The sequence below is a fragment of the Scatophagus argus genome, chromosome 20, assembly GCF_020382885.2.
Source record: "Scatophagus argus isolate fScaArg1 chromosome 20, fScaArg1.pri, whole genome shotgun sequence".
Lineage (NCBI taxonomy): Eukaryota > Metazoa > Chordata > Actinopteri > Scatophagidae > Scatophagus > Scatophagus argus.
In genome coordinates this window covers 16,383,367-16,406,228 of record NC_058512.1, presented here as the reverse complement: position 1 = coordinate 16,406,228, position 22,862 = coordinate 16,383,367, and the positions used below count along the sequence as shown (strand labels likewise).

Here is a 22,862-nt window from a genome sequence, read left to right as displayed (position 1 = left end):
TGTGTCAGGTTCCACTTTTACTCTTTTAGAGGAATTAAAGGGACAATTCACACCAAAATGAAATTGTTAAATTGTTCATCCTAGCTGTAGTGCTATTCATCTGTTTAGACTGTTTTGGTGTGAGTTGGTGAATTTTAAAGATATTGGCTGTAGAGATGCCTGCCTTCTGTCAAATGTGATGGAGTGCATTCTCATGTCCTCACAGCTGGCCAGTCGCTGCATGAAAAGGGTGCGATCGACCCAACCAAAGAATAACGACCCCTCCCAAATTCTGATGTCAGAAGACGCTGTTTGACCATCGTATACTGACAACTAAAGACTACCATCTTGTCGCGCCCCCATTTTCAGAGTAAGAAGCCGCACAAGTTTAACCCTAACACTGATAAGACTGAAATGTTCTTTCAGTAATTTCTTGATGCTTAATTTATTTTCTGAAGCAACAAGCAGCTGCATCCAGTTTACCTCATGCTGAATAAAACAAACTGGAACTGACTGACTATTTTGAGTTTATTCAGCAGAATTGTACATGCATTCCCCTTTAGCTTGACCATTTCGGTTTAAAGGTCCCTTACTATCTGGGTTGCCCTGACAATTTATAGGTCCACCATGATTAGAGTACATTCAGATATTACAGCTATTTAACCAAAGATAATATTTACTCTTGTTTGCCTTCTAAGTATTCACATTAAAATCCACAATTCCTCTTTGGTCAAACATCACACATCACATTAACACTCAGCCTAGTGAGATAATCTGCCTTCTGCTGTCATACTGTAGATGTACATGTTTACATGACAGTTCACTGTACAGATTAAGGCAAGTCAAGTGATATCAAACGGGATACAGAGAGGAAAAAGGTGTTCAAAACAACTGAAAGATGGAGTGCTGCAGTGAAAAGAGTGAGAAGTGTGTGTTCAGATGTAGACAGGTTGCTCCTGCGCTGTCAGCAGACGGTACATGGCTGCAGGCATCGTCTTCATGTGGATCTGGAGCAGAAAGACGAGAATTCAAAAGCACAACAAAACAACATACCGATGGTTTAGTTATTTTGCGAGTCTGTCCAGTAGTGAAGCTAAAAATGTAAGGCTTGCTGTGAGGTCAGAGGGGCCAGAGGGACGCTCAATGGGTCACAAAAACTAAAGGGCTCGCCCTCTTGGGAGCAAGAATGTGAACTGTCCTTCAGATATTTGTGTATTTTTTATATAAAAATGGACATGAATTTAGGCTGGACATAAGTCTAGGCTGAATGCTGGCGCTACGTGAGAGATCAGGGAGTCTGTGATATAAATAATGAAAATTATCTACAATGAATTTCATAAAAATATAACTTTGGATTATTAGGTTGAAGTTATGAAGCAAAATGTTGGGCCAGGGTCCAATATCTATCTGAATCACATTCTGGGGACCATAAAAAGATCAATTTTATTTATTTAGTCCAATATTACAAATCCTAGTTTTCTTCAAGGGGCTTTAAATACTGTACATTACCATAAAATATCATATTCAAGTAATGTCAGAGTTTCAAATACCAATGGTCACTTACAAGACCTGGGCAAAGACACGTAGGAGGGGTGTATTACCTGGATGTGGAGGAGCAGTTAACTGTACTGTAAAGATTTTTCCACAGAAATACTGTTTTCAAGTCCAATTTGCATCAACTTTCCTATTCTTTCAAATCTCTATTGAGTTATTGTCTTGCTACACTTGCTACATGTTTCAAACTGAATACTTTTCAGGGAGGAATTGTGCCCTTTGCAAGTGCTTTTAATGTGAAGTGTCTGTACAGGAAGTGTTGAGTTTCACTAACAACAGACAACTGACAACTTTCGCGCATGCAAACTCCTACCTCTCCCATGGCATTAGAAAGAATCTGGACGATCTTCTCGTGAGGCGTCGCCACCACACTCTGGCTGTTGATCTCGATGATGCGGTGACCGACGCGGACGCCTCCTCTCTCAGCGATGCCTCCTCTCATCAGGCTGCAGATCTGCACACGAAGTTAAAAACACAACTCAGACTGGCAGCCTCCAGCACACACAGAGGATCATGTCAAGCCACCAGAGACAGCAGAGATTAACCCCGTCCCTCCTTGGACATCACCATAACAACCACTCCGTGTCATAAATGTCAAGATACTGATATAAGTTTTAGAGCACTATTAACAAAATAAAAGCTTGTCTTTAGTAGATCACCTTCTCTGTATGCGTGTGTGAGTGTTCAGTCTCTATACTCACAATGCCGTTCTGGACGCTGAAGCCCAGCTGGTATCTGAGGTCTGGCCTGCGGATGAGCACCATGGTGACGGGAGGACACCTGACGATGTTCATCTTGATCCTGGACTGAGACTTGAGACCCTGAGGAAAGACAGAACCTGGTTAGGCAGACATCAGAAACACAAATGTACATTTATCTTTAAAACACACACGATGTGTGATGGAAGTCAGGAAGTGTATCCTAAATGTTACATGTGACCATCTTCCACAAAGGTTTTTCACACCGCGCAATGTAATTTTAAACATTTTTTGTTATTTCTTGAGTTGTTCACCAGAGAAGGCAATAGAATAGGGTGACTAACACTCTCTACTAAGAATTAATTCACAAGCCAAAAGGTGTAAACTGAACTGAGAGCAGCAACGTACCTTGATGATACTCTGACAGGTGCTGAGCGGTAAACCCACCAGACTCGTCCCGTTTATGGTCATGATCTGGTCTCCGATGTTGAGCCGACCGGACTTCTCAGCCGGACCAGCGTGCATCATGCTGGCGATGATGACGGTGGGGAGGATGGACCCCCAGCCCGACTCCACTATCACCACACCCAGGATCTCTCCTTTCTGTTTCTCGATGTAAACCTGCAAAGAGAAGCGCTTTGAGGTTCTGCAAGATACGCAAAAAAACGCAACAATAGGCTGTTGTGGCAGAGAGAGGAGGGGGTCTGATTATTTTGAAGGTAAAAATGAACTCATTTTAAGCACAGGAAGTAAATGGGAAAAACTCCTGTGGCTGACTGTGCTGCCACCTGCTGGCTCACTTACATCTCTGCAGTTCTCTGACTTGGAGAAGTGGATGAGGTCGTCGTTGTACATGTCCTGAGTGTTGAGCAGATCGCTGTACTCCCTCTGGCTCAGGTCCTCGGGGTCAATGCCGTTGGCCCTGAGAAACTCCTGGTAGGCGACGCTGAAAGACTGACCGATAGACTGAGCGATCAGCTGGGCCTGAGAGAGAGAGGGAGGAAGATAAGGACGAGGGCTTGTAAATAGTGTTCATAGACCTTGTGGAAATTCTGTCACAGACATAATGTTTGAAAGGCTTGTTTACATCCCACTGCATGACACACACACACTGTACCATGATGGGGCGCAAACAGGAAAACAAAACATTCCTGCTCATGTGTCTGCGCTCTTCTTTGTGGCCTCAGACACAAAACATCCATCAGGATTTGATTATATTTTAATCAAAATCTGATGATGTTGTTGGGTTGTTTAATTAGATTTGCACACAGTCATAATGACACAGATTAGCTGAATTTTTGAGAGTTTAACTCATAATAAATAATAAATAAACATTATTTTTCCAATTTTTTTATTTCTTTTTTATCAAAGAACTGCACTCTCAGATCTAAGCAATTAACACGAGTGAGTACTGTGTTATTATATCTGATAGGAGTGAGGGACAAACCTACAAATATAACACAGTTTAAAATACACCAGAGTTCCTCTAATGGTCTAAGATGCTGCTCTGGGTAGCACAATAAGTTAGCGTGTTATTTCCTCCTAATACTAATACTAATACTAACTAATCCAATTATTAGTAGCAGCTATTAGAGCATAAAGGTTAAAAAATGAGAAATACATTTTTTTGCTTTCTTTCAAGTAGCCTTGAAGTTATTTTTTTTATCTTTTTGAACAGAGGTAATGCTGACATGTTTAGCCTAGCTTAGCACGAAAGGTGGAAGCTGGTGGAAATTTTTGACTTAAGGTCATTAAAGATAACTTCTAACAACTCCAGAGATGTCATCACATGCCAGTGCCAAATTTCAGTATGTGTTAAAATTAAAAATGGTTCATAGGTGGGCCTGCTCAATTTTAGCTAACTCTAAACAAAATCCAGGTGATTCCTGGACATATAGGTGACTAGTTCACTACCTAACAAGATAATAACATTTAAACAGTCAGTTGCTGGAAGGCTTATTTTTCTGAGACCAGCAGGTTCGCCTACGTCTACTGAAGCCAGTTTAAACTGGTCCTGGACTGCAGACTGCAACAAAGTTAAAGCAGTTCCATTTAGAGTACTCACAAATTCAGATTTCCTGCCTCTGATAAACCCAAAATATAAGCTCCAATAACTCACATCCTCAGACTCGAAGACGTGGCAGATCATCCTGTACAGCCGTCTGTCATCGTTGGTCATGGTGGTTTGCTCAGCTGCGTGGTCCAGGTTTTCCTGTGCGCTGCGGGAGCGCACCATCTTCCCCCGGGCCATCAGCACCACCATGTTACCGATGTCGGCTATGTAGGAGATCGTCCTTAATGGCAGGTCCATTAAAGACTCCTGGTGATCCAAACATGATACAAGGGACTCTTAATTAATCACCTCTTCAGGGGTTTTTGCTACCTGCTACATAGAGATATTTGGAGGTTACTGAAAGGATCATTTGTTGCTGATGGACATTTTTTAACCACTGAATGTTGGAATTTCTGATAAATAAGCAAAGCATATTGTCATTTTTATACCTGAGTGTCTGCATTGAGGACTTTGATCCTCTGCGTGGACATGAACAGATCAACCTCAGCAGTGGATGGAGTCTCCCTGTCGGGGCTCTGCGCAGCCAGAGAGAAACAACAAGAAAAGAAGTGAACAGATGAAGCAACAGGTTGATGAACAGGCAACGAAGGTGTTCAGAGCGCAGCGGGTGTCACAAGAGCCAGCAAATCCAGAGACAGCAAATAACGTTCTAATAAAAGCAACGCACCAATGTCTCATGCAATCTGCACTGGTGCAAACATAAGAGAACAATCAAGGTGGTGATAAAGATGGAAAACAAGGCACATAAACACTTTAAAAAGGCATAGAAGGACTTTGTATAAAGGCACTCAAATTTTTGTATATGCAAGTCATTTGTTTTACATGAAACTTATAAAATCACAAAACAAACATACCTTTTTCCTGTTCTTCGCCTGCTTCTGAGCAGCCTGCAGTGGTCAGAAAGCAGAGTAGAGACAAATCAAGACAGAATGAGAAAATAGCTTTTTGGGTGGATCGACAAAAACCTAATCGCCTCATTCACTGTAGACTGTCTTCATTCCAAATGCCAAATTAAGAGACAAAAGGACCTTAAAGGTGTATGCTGCATGTGTGTGTGTGTGTGTGTGTGGGAGGACAGCGATGTTACTGTCTATCACATCTGACAACACCAGGCTGCCAGAGGCCTTTGCAGCAAACATTATCAAAAGTTTCCTCTTCATCAATGTGACACAATCGACCCTGAAGAAAGACAAGCGACCTCATGTGTTCGTGGCAGCTCGAGGTTTGCGTCTCCAAATGTTGGCTTGTTGTGCCACCGTTTTGTTCTTTAAACTGTGCCTTGTGTTGTTGCAAGGTTTAACATCCAATTAAAAGTGGGTCTAATCTGTGAAACCAAAAGGATCATAGCTTTTACCTGGATTCAAAATGCAGTCCCTTTCATTTCAACAGGTGTAGTCCTGATATGCTATATGATTTGTGGAAGCTATATTTAGATTTGTTACATTAAATCCCATTTTAAAAAATGTTATTTTCACATTGAAAGAGCTGCACTTTCAGTTATTGAACAGGTTGAACAGTTTCAGTTAGCAACCACTGAAAATAAATCAGCAGATCAATCAGTAATGAAAACAGTCATTAGCTGCTTTAGACCTATACAATGTAATACTCTTGGTTGTTTAATATGTTACTATTAAATGCTGGCTAATATGCTCTCTGCATGCTGGTGTTTGTATTATTTATATTCAGCCAAAGATAGCTTCACCACTCTGGATCAAAGATAAGAGACTGTGTTCTTTATGCAGCCCTTTTCTAAATAAATGTTCTAACAAATCACATCATCATCTTCATCAGCATCCTCATCATCATCATCATCGTCACTATTTTCAGACAGCCAGTCAGCGGCTAGCTTTGTAGTTATCAGATGGTAACCGGTCAAGGCAGATGGCCGCCCACATTGAGCTGGGGTCTGCTCCGAGGTTTCTGCCTTTTAAAAGGAAGTTTTTCCTCGCCACTGTCGCCAAACGTTTGCTCATGGGGGTTTTGTCGGGTCTCTCTAAAAATCTAATTAAAGAGTTTGGTCTAGACCTGCTCTAATTGGAAAGTGTCATGAGACAACTCTTGTTGTGATTTGGCGCTATATAAATAAATTGAATTGAAATTCAACTGGATTAATGATAGACAGAGTGAACCGTGGTAAAGTGGAGCCCGTTTGCAGATATGATTGGTGCAGACTTATCTTGTTTATTACTATGCAATTATTTCTTATAGGCGTTTTTGATAAACAATTTCATCTCAGTACTTGTAATTGGATATTTTCCACCCAGATAACTATTTTGCTTTCTGGTAAAGCATTTTAAAGGCGTCTCTCACAATTTTCTGCTTTCATGTGTAACGAGTGTACTGTTATATTGTTCATATATAAAAATTTGAATTTTCGGTTATGAAACCGGCAATGGTACGATTTTGACATTTTTATATTCTGACTTTACTGCGACACAATATTCTGCGGTTCTTGGGACTGACGCACCAGTAGTTCCCGTTTCCGATGAGAGCAGCTTCATGTTCTTATCTATAAATAATCTCACTTCTATAAATGATGGTACTCATGCCTCTATTAAAGCTGACACACAGTGCTAGCTAGTATGTTAGAGCGGTAAGGAGAATGTCAGTTTATATGGTCTGTTGTTGTTGTCCTCTCTGAGCCCAGAGCAAACACGTCAGTGTTTCTCAGGCTACACGTCACATCATCATCATGAGCCTGACTCCCGACCTGTGGTGGATGTCACCGTGCGTCACTCTGTTAACAGCCGTCATGTCACCTCCAGTATTACGTTTTATATGTGAGAGACATATCGTATAATAATCAGCGTCCGTCTTTCTATGCCGTCCCGCCTGTGGAGCTGAGGCTGTCATAAAGTCACTGTCCACCTCATGAAATCTATTTTCACACACAGACTTCTGCTTGTTTGGACCCGTTTTTATTCTTGGACTGAGCTTAGATTCATCAGATTCCCTTCCCTCTGGACTATTTGGACATCCAAGATGGCAACAGTCTTACACAGTACTTCCTATAGTAATATTAAGCACTATATAACATTATACAGTGCCACTACTTAGTACTTAGTAGTAGTATAGTATATTCAATCTTAATGGCCATGAAAAAAAATTAAACAAGATATTTTCTTCAAAATACATTCTATATACTGCAAGCTTCTTTATTTTTATATTTCATAGACGTAAGGCATATATGAGCTTTTTAATCCTTTAATTGTCCTGAGAAATGAGAAAGTGAGAAATGTTTTTCTTTTCTATGAATATTTTTGTTTATCAGGCCTTCACTGTTATTATTATAATTATTATGTAGATTTAAACATTATATTGGATTTTTCACTGGGAGGTCATTTAGAAAAGCTTCATGGACAAAATAAAATTTAATCACATTGCTACCTTCATATAACAAGCCGACAGTGTGATGGTGTATGAACGTCTCTATTAGTTAAGAATTGCTACCTCATGCTGGCTCTGCTATCAGCTCAGTTCTCTGCGTTAGCCGCTACCTTGTGTCAGATTGGTGCATCCCTATAAGTGAGATGCTGGCTCACTTAGACTGTCAGACAGCGAGCTTCCAGTCTGTCTTTTCCATTCTAGTTAAAAGTCAAATGACTTATATATCCCCCTCGATCTATTATACAACCTCTAACCTTCTCCCGCCCTGTAGGTTTCAGACCTTAACGAAGGCGATGTCCTGAAAATGTCAGTCAGCCATCCAGAGAGCAGAGTCAGGCTCAGCAGCTCCTGTCCTCTTCCCGCCTCAGACTATCTTTGCTCATCTTTCTAAAACATCTCATCCCTCACACACTCACACAGTTCTATGTTTGAATGGCACATTGTCACTGAAAGCTACTCACTCCCTAACACCACCTGCCCTCATCTGACTCGAACTACATTCACACACAGAGCACAGATCCGTATTTTGGTGTATCCACTATCATAACTGGATGCTCCCTCTTATGCGAACAGCAAAAACAACCCACGTGAACTCATATGGGATGTAAGCCACATTTGCTAAGGATTGCTATACTTAGCTTGATCACCAAGTGTTTTTCCTTTGCGTGTTTGACTCCATGCACTGCGACTGGAGCAGAAAGGGTCTGCAGTCTCCAGGGCTTCACAGCCTTGATCAGAAGTTTATATAACATGCAGTGGAGCTGTGGACTAAAGCTCGTGTGACTGTGGCTCAGGAGCAGTGATCTGTAGATGATGCATTGTGCACAAACCCAGGGACTTTTTGCCCGCTGGCTGCTCAGGGTTTCTGACTTTAAAAGACCCAAATATGAGGTGAACCTCAGTTACATCACTGTGTAAAGTGTCCAAGTGTGTTAAAAAATGTAGCTCAGGTGGTATAGCACATCATCCTCTAATCAGAAGGCTGGCGATCAGTGGAGTGGAGTTATCCCCGAGCTCTGGCTACATGTCTTTGGGCACAATGCTGAACCCCAAATTACACCCAATGGCTGTTCCATCAATGTGTGAGTGTCTGTGTGAATGGCCGAGCATAGAAATATCATGGGGCGCATTGGATAGGAGAAAGCACCTTGTATGACAGCCTTTTCCATCAGAGTGTGAATGTGTGCATGAATGGGTGAATGTGGCAAGTGCTGAAAAGTCACTACGTAAATGCAAGTCTGTATATATTTCTGGGCAGGCACAAAAAATATAACGTATAATTATACAGTCAAACAAGACTGTTGCTTTATTTTCAATGCTAAGATATAAACCATAATAAAATCTAGATCAAGCTTTTTGAGTTGTTTGTTAACAGAGGTAGAGACTGACAGGTACTAATAAAATTAAAAATGAAATTGTGGTATTTTCTAATGACTTAAACTCTTAAAAATGTTAAAATTAGAGTCTGTTTTTGAACTGACTGAGAATTTCATACACTTTAATACACATATTCCAGCAGTGAAATGGAGCAAATAATGTCCACTGCATGTTTTTTTACGTTCTGCTAACAATCCCACAATGCACTCCTCTGTTTTTCAGACACACATGTCAGTGATGAAACTCCCAAACTTCTGTGTCATGTAGGAAAAAAGAAGTAAGCGAACAAAGTAGTGACTCAATCGGTTAAGCTGTAGTGTGCCCTCACCCGGACTCTGCTCATGGCCTCCTGTGCCTGCTGCATGCGGGCGCTCTTCGTGGGCGTCCTCTCTGACAGCAGGTGGGTGCAGCCCAGGTAGGTGGCTGCAAAGATGATGCCGTCAATAAGGTCTTCGGGGTCACATGGTCCTGGGACTGCATAAAGCAAATGCACTCATTAGGCACATGGACACACATGCATGTACATGCTGACACACACACACATACTATGAAGTTTAAAAAGTAGATGTGGCAATGATCTGGAAAATTCTACCCCAAACATCAAAACTATCAGTAAATTTATGAAATATGAAAACTAAACACACTGTAAATGCCAAGTATTGATCTTTATACTAGCAGATGAAAAGCAGGAAGAGGGAACTGAGAATGATCTGATTAATTCACGAGCCCACTCACCGTCCACAAATGTTGGAAACTGAGGAAGAGATCTGCGAATCTGAGGCGACACAAAGAGAAAAACAACATCAGCATCCTTATTGTTTCTATTCACACTCTGCAGGTCCCTCTCTCATTTAAATTCTCAAAGACTTTTAGTGCTGTCAGCCATGTAGCTGTTGGCAGATAAACATCTCAAAAAAAATAGATGCCTGTCTGCCTTTGCACAATTTATCATCCGTGTTGTTGCAGAGTCAGTTAGCTGCGCTGTGGATCGCTACTTGAGGTTGCAGTATTTTTTTTTATCCTGCGTTTGTTTAAAATGTGGCAAATTGGCAGCAATAAAACTTAAATGTATTATTAGTCATGAGTGGTTCCTTTTTTCAGTGCAGCTATGGATGTGGAAATCATTACTTTGATACTGAAGGAGACTTAAAAATATGTGAATCTTTGGCAAGATCTGGCATTATAAGGAGCATCTTTTATACTGTATTTTATTGATTTATGCATGTTCATCTGAGAACTCTCACCTCCTGGGCAGAAGGCTGCTGCGGAGGCGACTGTGGCTGAACTTGCGGCCGAGGCTGCTGAGCTGGAAGCTGCTGATGCTGTTGTTGGTGCTGAATCTGTTGCTGCTGCTGCTGCTGACGCTGCTGGCGCTGATTAGGCGGCACGTGCGGGTACGGCTGCGGCAGCCTCGCGTTGTCCCTCTGCTGCGAATGGTGGCCTTGGTGGTGATGATTGTTGTGTTGGGGCTGCTGTTGGTGGTAATGTTGAGGCTGAAATGCTCTGGCTGACTCAGCTCTAAGCGGACTTAACGGCTCACGAGCTGATACAGAGGCGTAGCTGGATGGAGACTCCGACAACGACTGCGAGGGCGAGTGAGGAGAGGACTGAGAGAGGAAAGAGGGAGAAAACAGAAAAAGAGAAAAGACTTAAATGAAATGAGCACCAGGAATGTAAATCTTCAGTTTGGTTTATGAAAGCAATGAAATCTAATTTAATTATTGCAATACTGCAGACTAAAGGCAATGTCACTCAACAGTGTAGCCTTAAAGGTATAGTTCAGCATTTTGGGAAAGAAACAGCACCAAGAAATCTAAAAAAAATAAATAACTAAACAGAAAATGTAGCCTTAAATTGGTCACTTAAATTGCTGTTCATGTTCATTTTGTTATGCAAAGAAAGACAGCTTTAGAGTTGTTTGTATGCACACTGTTTCATTTTGGCCAGAGGCAGGCTGGCTGTTTCCTCCCGTCTCGTGTCTTCATTCTAGTCCAGGTTAAACCTGTCCTGTATTGTCTCATGCACTGTCTAAACAACAACAATTATCAGTGCAGAGCACAACATTCTGTAATTACTGAAAGGGACTCCAGCTGTCTCAGCAGTGTTTTTAAAATTTTTTTCCCAAAGATGGTTTTTGTATTTAATGACGGGTGAAGTCATGCTTACATGGCCAGCTGTAGTCTGCAGTGAGTATCCATCTTCAGTGGGGCTGACCTCCTGCCTCATCACCCAAATCGGTTCCACAGGCTTGTCAGGTGTGTAGGGGGAGCGTACCGTCTTAGTCTTCACCTCCTCAATTGCTTCCTTAATGTCTTTAATCGCCAGGGTGATGGCATCTCCTGACTCCTTCAAACAGTCCTCTCCTTGAGGACCCACCATGGTCTGCTCCTCCTGGGTCTCTCCTGAGCTGCTCTGCCCAGACACAGGGCCCTTGGCCTGGGTTTCTGCTTGTCTGGGTGCCCGCCTGCGACTTTTGGGAATGGGACTTTGGTCTGCACTGTCACCCTCACCGTCAGACTTACCGTCATAGTGATGCAGCCTGCAGCCAACAGAGCGGTCCAGAAGGGAGTGATGTGAACCTCGGTCTCTGTCCTGCCTTGGGGCATACTGGAAGCCCTTGGTGGGGGAGGGTGGGGCGCCTTTTTGTAAATTCTCGTGTCTATGGCTTGTAAAAAGTTCTAGATGGGACTCCTGCTGGGCCTCATTAGGCTCTGTCCTCCAACCAGATTGCTTTCGAGGTTCTCTGTGTAACTCTGGGTAGGAAGTCTTAAGGGGCTCAGGGAAACCTTTAGGATGGGATTTTGGCTCTGAGTATGACTCACAAACAGGTTTGGGGTATGATTTTTGGTGGGACTCTGAATAGAAGTCTGCATAGGTTTTTGGATAAGATTCAGAGCAGGAAGTGAGGTGAGACGAGCATGATTCAGAGCAATCCTCTTCTTCTTCTTCTTCTTCTTCTGCTCCTTCTTCTTCTTCTTCTTCTTCTTCTTCAGGTAGCAGGTCATTGTCAGGCAGGGGACTCAAACTGGCATCCTCACTGAAGTGGTCCAGCTGGGGGAAGGCAGGAACGTCAGGGGAAGAAGGAGGAGTTGGTGACTGGAGTGGTGGCGGGCTGTGAAGAGGTCCATCCATACTTAGTGAGGCAGCGCTCTCTGTATCTGAACAGAGATCAGTGATTTCACTTCCCTGAGCTACAATGTCCTCTGTTACATTATCCATCACTTCTTCCTGATTCTCCTCCACCCTTTCCACACCTTCCTCCGCTTTGTCATCAACTGTCTGCATGTCATCATGGCTGTAGCTGGATGGCGCTGAAGTTAAGCAGAGCTCTTCATCTTCCTCTGCTTGTTCTTGTTCTTCATCCTTCTCCTTAGCTCCATCCTGTTCCTCTTCATGTTCCACTTTACACTCCTGGAGGTCCACCTCCGGCTCAGCAGGAGGAGTGTGTCGGGAGTGAAGTGGCATGTTATGGGTTGCAGCACCAGTTGAGAGGTGGGTAGGGCTGACAACAGCAACAGAAGTCTGGGGAGGAGATTCCCTGTCCTGCAACTGGTCTGTTACAGGATCACCTGATGAGTGCTGCTGTACCTGCACCTCTGCTGGACCATCTTTCTTATCCGCACCAGGTGAAGAGTCCTGGATCTCTTCAACTGACTGCCTCCGTCTGTGACCTCTGAGTCTGGGGTTAGGGTCGCCATGACGACGATAACGAGCAACAGCAGGGCGGAGTTTCTGGGCGGGACGAGTCTCTGTGTCTTGACACTCACCACTCTCTTGTCTGGAAGAAGGTCCCGGGGCCAGACCAGGACTCTGAGTCTGACTTTGGCCATGCCCCTGCCCCTGCCCCTGCCCTGACGGAGGCCGCCGGCGATGCCTTGGGGGTCCACGACCTATTGGTGGGTGGTGGTGGTGGTGAGGAGGGTGATGATGATGATGACGGGGATGATTATGATGAGGATTCAGTTCCCCATCCTGGTTGAGCATCTGACATGGCCTCCAGGACCGACGTATAGGAGGCTCGCTGGGTGCTGTCCCATTGGGCTGCCTGCTCTTTGGGGGCACCTTGTGCTCCTCACCTGCATCCCTGGACGCCTCTCCCTGATAGTTGTGGCTCATGGCTGGAGAGTGATCTGACTCCAATTTTCAGAACATGCTCCTGTTGTCTATAAGAAAACCTCGCTCATAACACAGCCTGGGAGAGACGGAAACAGAAACAGGAAATGACATACATGAGAGGTCAAAGGAAAGGTTTAAGTTTACTTTAGTTAATGTTTACATGTAAAACAGAATCCCTGTTAGGACTGGACACTGAAAGCCAATGAGTATCAAAAAAAATGACACTAAATGCATGATTTTTATTCTTGCTCATTTACTTTGAGCAGAGTTTAGTTTAATTCTGTTTTGACTTTGTCTCATTTTGGGAAACGTTTCTGTACATATTCTTTGTGTTGTGGGTCAACTAATGATTATTCTGATTATTGATTAATCTGGTCAGTCAGGAAAAACTCAGTTATGAAAATTAATTTATTAATTTTGGCATTTAGGATCCAAATATGGAAAACAAAACTTAAATATGACCATTTAATGCTTCTTTGGTTGGTATCTTGTCAGTTGAATATCTTTTGCCTGTTGGTCACTGCTGTGAAGGGCCTTTTTGACATTTTATAAGTATACTATGTCAGTATGCTTAACACAAAGTACGAACTTCTCTTTTAAGCACCAACTCTCTCTTATTCACACAGCTACTTCCATTGTAGTCCCCATTTCTGTGACTGAATAAGCAAATAAGAAACAAAACTGTATAAATGAGAAAAAAGGAGGACAGGAAAGCAAAAGACAGCATTCTTTCAGCTAGATCAAGGATAGGCAGCACAGCGGTGCAGCTGTTAGCCTCAGCAAAAGGTTTCCTCCTACAGTCTTAACAGATTAGGTTCACTATGGATTCTAAATGGCCCACAGATGTGAATGTGGACATTAATGGTTTTGTGAATGGCTGCCCAAGGTCAGCAGGCTTTTTAACCCAGCTATTAAGTGCATCCATTGAAAAAAGGACAAAACACTTCATACAACCAACTGCAGGCTACCCCCTGGTCCATCATCAGCCTACAGCCTCCCACTCGATTAGACAGACAGACAGACAGACAGACAGACAGATAGATAGATAGATACTTTCTTGATCCCGAGGGAAATTCAATATTACACACTCACACAAACAGCAAATATCAAAGCGATGCTGCGTATCAGGCCGGGGACTCCCTGTCTCTATACTGCTAATAGCAAAACCCTAAATCCTCTGGGATTCATCTGGGTGTGTGGTGCACTTTAATCTGCACCACATTCATCCATCCACCAGCAGCTGGCAGATGGCACAGGACGGGAAGAGAGAAAAGGAGGAGGAGGAGGAGAGGGCAGGGCAGAAGGACAAGCAGGGACATCTCAGTATCAGATAAGACCTGACAGAAAGAGATGAACAGGGCAGCCAGCTGAATAATAAATGCCCTCTGCGAGTGAGAAGCCCATTTTTGATATTTATTAAATATGACGAGCCTATCAGGTTATCCATCAGTTATCTCTCATCCCGAGCTTTGCTGTGTCTGAGGTCAACGAGCTGACAAAGGCCACCAGATCCGAATTATACTTGAGTTTGATTTAAAGAAAGAAAAAGGCTAGAGCTTGTTTAAGGAGGTCTACGTGAAATCTTAAAAGCATTTCTAATTATTGCTACTCCATATGTTCCACTGAGCTTCATAAGTTATTTATCTGACCTCAATGATCAGAAGAACCCATAAATTTGACAGCATGTATGAGACATCTACATTTTATTGTGCACTTAATGAATATCTTAAAGACTGTAGACTCCTAAAAAAAATCATCGCTGGTGTTTTCTATACTGAGATTATTACAAATGAAAGAAAGGGATTTCAAACTGGACCAAGGAGCTTAAGTGTTTCCCTTATTTTTCTTTTGTGAAGGACAGCCCAAGAACAGCACATTTCAAATTGAAATAAGAGGCAACAGAAGGTTTACTGATGTAGTTGTGATGTTGTAAGTACAGATAAATAAATCCTAAACTTAAAAACCAAACACGTGTATGGAGAGAAGACACAAAGGGCAAAGGTTAATGTTGATCCTGTAATCTGAGCACAAACCACAACTGCTAGGAAGGAAACAAGAATTCACGCAGCAGGAGTGAGGGCGGACTCCTCGCTGGCTGGAGTTTAAGACTGGACGGCAATGGCTGGGTGACTCGGGGGGGTTGCCCGGGTCACAGATGGCCCTGGCAGACTGGCAGTGAAACGTACAGGCCTCCAGAGCCGAGCACTGCACTTCCATCTGTCAGGCTGCAGTGAAAGCTGCGGGGTGGGGGATTTACTAGACCATTAACTCGCTGATCTTACACTGTCAGACAGGCTCTCACTGACAACAACACACACGTGCTATACGTACTTCCAAGGACCTTCACTGAATACATCTATTCACCAGTGAGTCCCACAGCGTGGAGGGAGAGCATTTGAATCCACTACCGCCAGCAGGACACACTGTGCAGTGTTGACTGGTGACCACCATCAACACTGCATTCAATTTGTACTGATTTACCACAACACAAGACAGATCGTTTGTCATGTTATTCAGCCATTGTTGTTATAGCAACATCGACCAGCTACAAGCAGCACCAGTTGATAAACAACACATTACGTGGTATTTCATGACTAACAAGTCCATAGCTAGGTACCTAAAACACAAATGGGCTAAAAACACACAAAACCACAGCTTTTATTCACAGTCAATGCTCTGGGCAGCCACCCTGGTTTGTGAAGTCAGCGTCTTCTGCGAGTTGAGTTGGAAGGAGGGCGTTCTATTTGTCACTTCCGGCTTCAGAAGTCGGAAAACAACTCAGAAAATGACTTACAAGACCAAAAGGAACACACCATAACTGTCTCGCCACCAAACAGCATTACAGTAGAGTCTGCTGTCCTGACTCACTACTGTATACACACAAACCTGAAGAAGGAGAGATTGGAGAGACTGGAGAAGTGACACTGTATCAACGTCTTTGAAGCAGTCTTTAGCTAAACTCAAACATTTCAAGCATTAACAATATAATTTTCAGAATGAACACTTTTGTTCCCAGGGCCTGGTCCTAAATAGCTAGCTGATAGCAGTGACAGCAACCAGTTGATTCTTATGTATTCAAGTTCAAATTCAAGGGTCCGTGTCGTTAATTTCAGAATTAATACTTTTGTTTGTGCTCTAGCTTTTCTAGAGGACACAACTATGCCAAGACATATTGACCAGATCAAGACCACAGGGACCCGAGCGTAATGTCCAGCGTGGACAATGTCAATAACCTTATGATATTTGGTGACTTGGGCGGTACTTACACAAATTAAAACCTTGTGAAAAAATTGTCAAGTCTGTGAGACCAAACAAGTAGAGGCACTGACTGTTTCACTCATCAGGTGAATCTGTTTAATGCTGTGTGTTCCTTGTTTGTAAAATTAAAAACAGCTGCACTGATTAAGCTTTAAGCTGCTCTGGTGCAGTTCATTCTGGCGCCCCCTGTGGACAAACATGGAAAGAGCACCACAGCCTCCGCCATTAAAGGTCTGGCTAGCACATGCATTTGTTTTGGAAGTAAGTGAAGGGAAAAAAACTACTTTTCTATTTTAAACACAGATCTTTGTAGGAGAGTGACAAAGTAACAAAATGTCATAACTAGCGCCAGGTATCGTTTAAAAACTTATGACATCAGCACCAATACCAGTTTTTAAAGTGCCAGTTTCATCTGACACACCATGCACGACTTCTCCACACCACAGGCTGTATGGATTAAATGCATTAAGTCAAAGAACGCTTGCGGTGATTGGCTGCAAGCAAAGCCATACAAATTTTAATTTTTTAGACCGGGGTGCAAAATGAATCAAATACAGACACTGTTTGACTGGGGAAGTTACAATGTTACTTGGTGCTATGTTGTTTCGTTCGATATCGTAAAGGTATTGAGTGCCTGTGTAGGCTGTCACTTTATCCTCAGCACTGTGGTGTAAGGAAAAAAAAAAAGTTTTAAGTTCTTGAATCCAACCAGTTGGCAAGCACTAAGAATAATAATCTTCTCCCTTGTGGTCTTGTTTGCTTGGGTCATACAGAGGCATCGGTTTTAAATTGAAACAGTTTCATAACCAGTTAGTTCCTTTAACCACATTTAAACAAAGATTCTGATATTTATTAATTATTTCACTTGGGAGGACTTATAGCTTTACTTTGAATTATGTTACTGTAAATTGAGCTTTGGGGTATATTGAATATTGAAAATCTTTTCCTATCTGACATTTAAAACAAATTATTAACAAAGAAAATAATAATTAGTTACAACTGTCCTTACTTTAGAAGATTCTCCTCATCTTTTTTTTTATTCTTGGGAGCATGATTCATCGTCCTTATTTCTCTCCCACAGACACGCCACAGCGACAAGCACAGTCACTCAGGGAACATATGGTCCGTGTTGAGATGCATCAATAGTCTTATTACTTACACTGTGTTTACATGCAGACTACGCCATTGCTCTGGAGGGAGAAGATAAATTCATGAACAAGTGCCAAATTGGCAAGTGCTTTTATTTTGAAGGCTTATTCGCTTCTTAAATCCCCTGCCGTGGACTTAAACGATTTTATTCTCTTAAAAAGGGCAAAATCCTTCGTTATGGGTTCTTATTTTCAATTAGCGACGTGTCCTACACTCCGCCTTTTAAAATGCGCTTATATGGCACAAATCACACATGATCACGGTGTATTCTGGATATGATGCGCGCTACGTCCCGGGGATCACACACACACAGTCTTTCAATGTACACCTCAATTGCCTGACATCCGTTTGAAGGTAAAAGTGCAGCAAACTGTCACCTGTCTAAATGCCTCCCTCGATCCCCGACGATGCCGATTAAATCTCCGCAGGTGTCGGATCCGCCATAAGCGAAAACGACTCCCAGCACATTCCTCCCGCCCCACACTAAACCCGGCTTCCCGTCACCGGCTGCCGGACGTGGCATTCACTCCTTTTACCTGCATGTCAGAGGAGGAGGACAGGCCCAGGTCCGGCTGCGGCAACACACATCGACCCTGCTCGCTCGGCTCGGCTCGGCTTGGTTTGGCTCTGCCTGTCCCTCCAGACAACTTGCTCTGATTAAAGCGGAGAGCTCAGCCCCTCCTTCTGCACCGTGACATCAGAGCGGATTAGCGATGCACAAAGCGCCTTTACACACGCTGCTGATGCTGGAGCTGCACACACCAACAGTTCTTTACGGCCACGAGTGGAGCATCGTCCCACCTACTCCACCACCACCACCAGGAGCCTGCCCTGCGCAGCGCTGCCGTGGCTCTGCCTGCCCACTGCAACGCTGTTGGCGCTTAAGCTCCCACGCTCTGACGGTGGTGTCGCTGTTATCTACCTGTGGATCTCAACACGCTCCTGAGTTAGGCTGCTAAAACACCTGAGCTGGACAAGAGGTAACCCGCCAGTTTGTCCAGGTATTCATAGTCTTCAGCGCTTCATGCTTCATGTTTGGAGTTACTTTAAAGACAGAAAGTGACCCTAACCAATGTGGAAAATGTCTACAAGTTTTTTGCAATAATCCCATATTCTTACATGTTTTTGTTTAATTTCATGCGTGTTTGTTGCTGTCTCCCAAATCTGGTCATGCTTTCACCTGCTAATTACTCTCACTGTAGAACATCGCAGTGCAGCTGACAAGGTCTTGGGAAAAAGGGTCACACGTGGGAAAGAGCAAAGGTTCACGTTTTCTATGCAACACAGTGTATCATACTCACTTATGAACAATGACAATAAACGACACAGCCATGAAGATGATATGATCTGACATCAGGTGATGACTTCATTTGGATGAGATGCTCTTGAACTTATTAATGTCTTATCATAATCACCGTGGATGCTAATGGATAATTAATTATATTAATTAAGCTGCGCAGTCATATAGTAATACAACATGTCTGTCTACATCTAACACCTAAGTGGTTCAATCTTGATTTATATTTTAAAGCATTAACAGGTTATGGAGGTTTTAAAAAAGCGATCTGATATTCCAAATGCTGTTTTGCTGTTTTATTGTCTGCTTTTCTGTAAATATCACATTAAATCTTTTCATTCCAGGCCCGTTGTCCTGCTGGTGCTTGCGGGGGCTCCTGGTAAGAGAATCTGGTCATGTTTCAGTGTCACCTGAGGCCTGCTGTGTCCACACATCACCGAGCCACTGTATCGTATTCTCACCTAAGTCACGCGCACACTTCCGCCGGAACGGTCGTTACCGTGACAACAATATGTGACAGAGAATGGTGATGGTGTGATGTAGTAACCATGGCATCCAATCTGTTATTGCCATCTTTGCGGCCACACATCTCTGATCCCACGCAAACAGCCTGCACGACTGTGTAAAGTACCAGCTGGTGGTGTGTGTGTGATACATTTTGAGTCATGAGCCAATCAAAAAGCTTCAAAATATGTGCAACATGCAGAAATAGGTCATCAACGTGTATGTGAGGTAACATTATGGCACTGCTGCTGGCATTAACTCATGTCACACATTCTGTGTTTCATGCTGAGTCCAATTCACTGCTCTTCTATTTACAGAGAAGAAATAAATAATTTGTGGCCTCGTCTGCATACATGGATGAAGGTTTACTGTATGTGGTCTGTTGTTAGTCGTACAGCACGCAGGGAGTTGAACCCATTACTGGAGTTAAGGCACATTAATGTTTCATCATGGCCCATTACAGTTATCTCTCATCATGCAGAAACCCATGGCCTCAATTCAAAACGCACACCATCGGCTGCATTATGTACATGGGGTAGAGATCCCTACCTGTCCAGGGTCAGGGTCTTCAACAGGGTGGTGTAAATACCCAACGAACACTTTAGGAAGCACCCTGTTCACACACAAATTCACACCACTAGACCAGCTGAGGATAAAAAGACTTGCTCATGGCCACCTCAGTGGTAGCAATGATTAGAAGTAATCATGCTATCATAAGCAATTCTGAAAAACTTTTCAGGCTTTTAATTAACATCGTTAGGTGGTTATAAACTTACAGAGTCATAAACAAATATGTTAATAAACATCTTAAGGACTTGCAGGTAGTTTATTGCATATCAACTAACAGTTATTACAAGGTTCTTAAGTTAAAGCTTTACCTTATGAACTGTTACTAATGCTCCCAGCAGATGGAGTAAAAGCACAAGATCTGAGGCAGGTTTATTTTGCAAATACAGATTTACTTTCTTTATGGGTTTCTTTCAGTTGCTATGTGTGGTTGAGGCTCTGCAAAGGAGCAACACAAAGATTAACATAAAATCAAATCTCAACAGAAACAATGTGCGATAATTAAGTAAATCAAACATGTCCCTCTCAGGCAGGAGTGTTGGTGCTGTCCTCCCTGCCTCAGGTGAGATCATGTGAGCCCCTTCCACTCCTGAGAACAGAGCAGGTTCACTTTAGTGGTTAAAATAAAGATTCATGTAAAGAGCAAAACATTTTCATATAAATTTCTTAAGATAATAGCTGTTTTAATTTGCTTGTTCCAAGTCACTGGGCTGAAGTCTGGGGCATTCCCAGAGGATGGGTGGAGGGCCATAGGGGATCTAACCTGCTGAGCCCTCTGGCAGGAAATCACATACTGAGGATGACATAATTGTATCATCATGCAAACAATAAGCTGCACATGCGCTGCACATGACACATTCTGGCTTTCCTTAAGTTATTTATGAAGCTCTATAGTATTGTCTGCAGAGACACAGGCAATCCAGAACTAAAACAGACAAGTGATGGAAATTTCTTTGGAACTGAATAAATGCAGAGATCCCTGGACACAAGCTCCTCTCTGATGAATGTTCATAACCAAATCATTTGAACCGTTAGCATTTTATCCCAAAAATCATCTGGAGATGATTCAGAGTCTCAGTATGTCCTAAAGAAATAGCACTTATGGCTGCAGTCAGGCTTTCTGGAGATAATCAGGGATGAAATGCCCCCCTGCCTGGTCTGAGAATGAGCAAGGCTCCTCAATAAAACACTGATATATAAGACAACAGCAGAAAGGGAGAAAAAGAGGGAGAGAATGCAAGTCTGACAGACGGATCACAAATGTGGATGAGAGTGTGCTGTCATGAAAAGAGAACAAAGTGTGTTTTCTCATGTCCAGCATGTTACATTCTTTTCTTGTCTACCTTTCATATCTATTCTGCAATGACAATCGAGTGCACCTGTTTTTTGCGCTTGGAATGGACATAATGAGTGAACCCATTTCAAAATCTGAGTCACATTTATCAAGTCATTAGTCTTTGAAGATAATGACTTTGTCATGGCCACACATGGTTCATTAGTATTTAGGTGTCTATAGGATTAAGGCAGAATTGCCTCATGTGAAAATGCCTGCAAGCTGTTCAAGGCTGAAGCTAGGGCAAATATTTTAGATGGTTGCAAAATGTTTTGAGTCTCTGCAGGTTTGTAAATCACAGTTTAGACCATTTTTGTATTCAGGCCTCACCTTAAACAGTGAAGAACCATCATACCACTCCTGGATATGGTCTCAAAGGCATGTTGTAAAGCAATTTTAGCACCAAATACAAAAAAATAAGTTGATAAAATACTACATGCCAAAAGCATATGAACGCTTGATACATGATGAACTCGTGGTAAATTTTGCTTGAGCTTTACAAACAGTGTGTTAGGAATTCTCAACTAAAGGTGTGATGAACTTATTGCCAGACAGTTTCTTTTTAATATCACACACAGTCATGTATTTCTGCTCCACGCTGTTCACTGCAGCAGGGACACGCTGCCAAACTGCGTGTTTGACTTTGTTTGTCTACCCACCATTTAATTCAATAATACTGGTTGCCTGATTCCAATCTGTTCTTGATGTTGTCTTCCAAAAATTTGGATTTTCTCTTTTGGTCTGTGGCTATTCCTGACTAAACTCTACTAATTTGTGCTGGCATCATGTATGGCGAAATCATAAGGCTGATGACATCGATTTAAGGTGATTTGAGATTTACACATCACAGGTGTGAAAGCTATAAATCCGATTCTTGGAATCTGCTGAAACACCGTCTAAAACGTCGCCGAAAGCAGTAGCAATAAGATGTCCCTTCACTGGAATTCAGAGCAGTATAGCCAGGATAGGAATAAGGGGATCTCTGTCCACATATTTCTGGCCATATTATGCACTTATTACAATAAAATGGTTGAGAAAAATTTGTTCTGGACTTAATCTGAAGGATGTACAACAGGTTTGCTAACCTTAAAGCCAGTACCTTCCAAAACGACCATCATTGCAATGATCGGCTTAAAGTTAAGACAGACTGACTGTCATGGTTAAACGGTGGTTGGTAGCAGACCGTTTTGTGACCACTTCACCTGTCTGCTCATTCACCTTTTCTTCTTGGAGACAGTCATATGCACCATCACCAAAGCCTGCTTCTAAGGAAAATGTAAACTTTAATTGTTTGAGCACAAAACTGACATGATCATGCGTTGTTCTTCTCATCAGGACATCTCCTTTTACAAAACTAACTCTTCCTCTTCTACTCTTTTATCTTCCTTCTTTTCTTCAGTAACCCCTCTCAGATCTCACCGCATTCTCGCTTTCTCCACAGCCACCACTCCTCTCCTTTTCTCCCCCACCCTCCCTTTTCTCTTTTTCCTCTCCACTCCCTTGCTGGCCTCCCATCAGCCCATCACTCACCTTCTTTCTCCTCCTCCTCCTCTCTGCTCTCTCTCTCTC

The 22,862-nt window shown here is 42.7% G+C and overlaps 1 protein-coding gene across 4 annotated transcripts; it reads right to left on the bottom strand.

The window, feature by feature from the left end:
* Positions 1–475: 475 nt before the first annotated feature.
* LOC124051429 (amyloid-beta A4 precursor protein-binding family A member 1-like) lies at positions 476–18,577 on the bottom strand. Of its 4 annotated transcripts, XM_046374797.1 has the most exons (14): positions 18,129–18,577; positions 17,453–17,633; positions 11,236–13,261; positions 10,314–10,676; positions 9,805–9,844; positions 9,398–9,543; positions 5,160–5,192; positions 4,734–4,820; positions 4,351–4,551; positions 3,036–3,215; positions 2,640–2,852; positions 2,235–2,354; positions 1,847–1,987; positions 476–986 (listed from the first exon to the last, which is right to left on the bottom strand). In XM_046374797.1, the coding sequence occupies exons 3-14, from the start codon at positions 13,183–13,185 to the stop codon at positions 915–917; spliced, it is 3,546 nt and encodes a 1,181-aa protein (XP_046230753.1). In that variant the 5' UTR covers positions 13,186–13,261; positions 17,453–17,633; positions 18,129–18,577; the 3' UTR covers positions 476–914. The 4 variants fall into 4 exon arrangements, with proteins under 4 accessions (XP_046230753.1, XP_046230750.1, XP_046230754.1 ...); XM_046374794.1 differs by lacking the exon at positions 17,453–17,633 and having other exon boundaries at positions 18,129–18,576; XM_046374798.1 differs by lacking the exons at positions 17,453–17,633; positions 18,129–18,577 and adding an exon at positions 17,970–18,107.
* Positions 18,578–22,862: the final 4,285 nt, after the last annotated feature.

Bases quoted from the DNA above. Each gene is read 5' to 3' on its own strand.
- LOC124051429 (XM_046374797.1), bottom strand. From the start codon at position 13,185: ATGAGCCACAACTATCAGGGAGAGGCGTCCAGGGATGCAGGTGAGGAG. The intron at 5,193-9,397 runs GTGAGGGCACAC...TGACCACTGCAG, and splicing joins AGGCCATGAGCAGAGTCCGG to GCTGCTCAGAAGCAGGCGAA. The intron at 3,216-4,350 runs GTGAGTTATTGG...TCTCTCTCTCAG, and splicing joins ACGTCTTCGAGTCTGAGGAT to GCCCAGCTGATCGCTCAGTC.